At 38.8% G+C, this 2,132-nt stretch overlaps 1 protein-coding gene across 1 annotated transcript in view; it reads right to left on the bottom strand.

Moving 5' to 3' along the window:
• CEP76 (centrosomal protein 76) overlaps positions 1-2,132 on the bottom strand; it is a 16,158-nt gene that overhangs the window by 3,256 nt on the left and 10,770 nt on the right. The window contains 1 exon segment of the mRNA XM_009646208.2: positions 1,094-1,260. Coding sequence (XP_009644503.1) covers positions 1,094-1,260 — 167 coding nt within the window.

Raw genomic sequence — 2,132 nt, 5'->3', positions numbered from 1 at the left:
AAGCATTGGAATACAGAACAGCTACATATGCCCTTCTAAAATGAGGCAAGTGAGAGAGAATATCAGAGAACTTGCAGTGATTTCTGCAGGGGAAAAAAGTAACGTAACACTGACTTCACAGATGAAATATGGAGGAAAAAAATGTGTTCCTGTGCTGGTTTTGGCTGGGGTAGAGTTAATTTTCTTCACAGGATCTAGTATAGGGCTGTGTTTTGGATTTGTGCTGGAAACAAGTGTTGATAACACAGGGATGTTTTCGTTACTGCTGAGCAGGGCTTGCACAGAGTCAAGGCCTTTTCTGCTCCTCACCCCACCCCACCAGTGAGGAGGCTGGGGGTGCACAAGAAGTTGGCAGGGGACACAGCCGGGACAGCTGACCCCAACTGACCAAGGGGACATTCCAGACCATATGATGTCATGCTCAGCAATAAGAGCTGGGGGAAGAAGAAGGAATGGGGGGACATTCAGAGTGATGACATTTGTCTTCCCGAGTCGCCATTATGTGTGATGGAGCCCTGCTTTCCTGGGGATGGCTGAGCACCTGCCTGCCCATGGGAAGCAGTGAATGAATTCCTTGGTTTGCTTTGCTTCTGTGAGCAGCTTTTGCTTTACTTATTAACTGCCTTTATCTCAACCCACGAGTTTTCTCACTTTTGCCCTCTGAATTCTCTCCCCCATTCCATGGGGGCAAGGGGGCAAGTGAGCGAGTGGCTGGTTGGTGCTTAGTTGCCAGCTGGGGTTAAACCACAAGAGCTCCTAAACAATCATGCAGGATTTCATCTCCTTCTTTACAAATGATGGCAGCAATAGCATCAATGGCAATCAGCTGCCATAAGACACAAAACAGTTGCTATACTGTATTAAAGCCACTGAAAACTGTATTATAAACTGTTGAAATATTTCTCCTTACACTGAACCAGTTATTTTCCAAACAGCAGCAGTACACAGAAAAAAAGATTTGAAGACTTTTGTCTCTGATTATATGAGTTACATGACAGGGTTTAAAGATTAAAATACAAAAAAGCAGCAACAAAAATAGCCCATGCAAACCTCAATATATGTTGCTCACTTTTCTTGTATTCCTTTTACTCACCTATGTCCTGTTAAGCTCTCCCAAAAAGTAATCGTTCCTTCAGTTCCACAAGTCATTACCCAAGTGTGGGGGACTCCTTTTGCTTTTGTTCCAACACACACAAAGGCTTCCAATCCAAACCCAAGAAGAAGACTGCACAGAAGGTTAGCATGATCTTCACAGTCACCCTACGCAGTGAATATTATTAAGCTGGTTTGACTATCAGGCATAGATAAAATCTTAAAGAAAGAAAACAGTGATATTTTTCTAGCCATGATTTAACAAGTAATGTTTCCCTCCTGTTTACCTAAAGCACATATCAGAACTCAGGATTTTAAGGTTTAAACTTGACAATTTTTAGTTTTCTGTAACAGAAAAAATCCTTTAAAAATAGTAGTATGTTCTAATGATAGACTATTTTTTATTCAAATATACTGAGCGATTAATACTGGAAAACGTTTCTTATGATTAGAAAGATACCGTCAAGTAAATCAAAACCAGAATCTATTGAGCCCTAAAGACAAAGCTAACATTATAATTAAAAGCCAAAATGTACATAAGGCAAATACCTGAGGTAATATTAGAAATCATGCAGTATTTTCACACAGGAAATTTAATCAGTTAATAAAATGTAATTCTAGTGCAATTTTACTGTCTTGCATGTGCTGTCAAAGTTCAGAAATTTAAAAAGGTAAAACAAATGCCCCCACATTTCTAACTGTGTAACAACTGAAAGTCATGTATAGCTGCATTTCCCTTCAACCAGGAAAAAAAAAAAAAATTTATTGCTATCATTGGTAATTCACAGAAATCCATTTCTGAATGTGATGTGTAATATTCTTTTTATCCTAAGTTCTTTACAAATGCTAGCTGTAAAGTAAGAAAAAAAAAACTTCCTCATGCCATGAAGCCTTCATAGTACAAAGCATAGCATTCAGGAGTTGAACAGTATGGCTCTTCAGTCAAATACTATTCTGAATGGTGAAAATGTAAAATTCAGTGTTGGATGTATCTGTTCATTATACAGATAACACAATCCTCCCCTGCTATAATGTACAAG

Source organism: Egretta garzetta, unplaced genomic scaffold (assembly GCF_000687185.1).
Source record: "Egretta garzetta isolate BGI_Z169 unplaced genomic scaffold, ASM68718v1 scaffold259, whole genome shotgun sequence".
Classification (NCBI taxonomy): Eukaryota; Metazoa; Chordata; class Aves; order Pelecaniformes; family Ardeidae; genus Egretta; species Egretta garzetta.
This window is presented reverse-complemented; position numbering and strand designations above follow the sequence as displayed.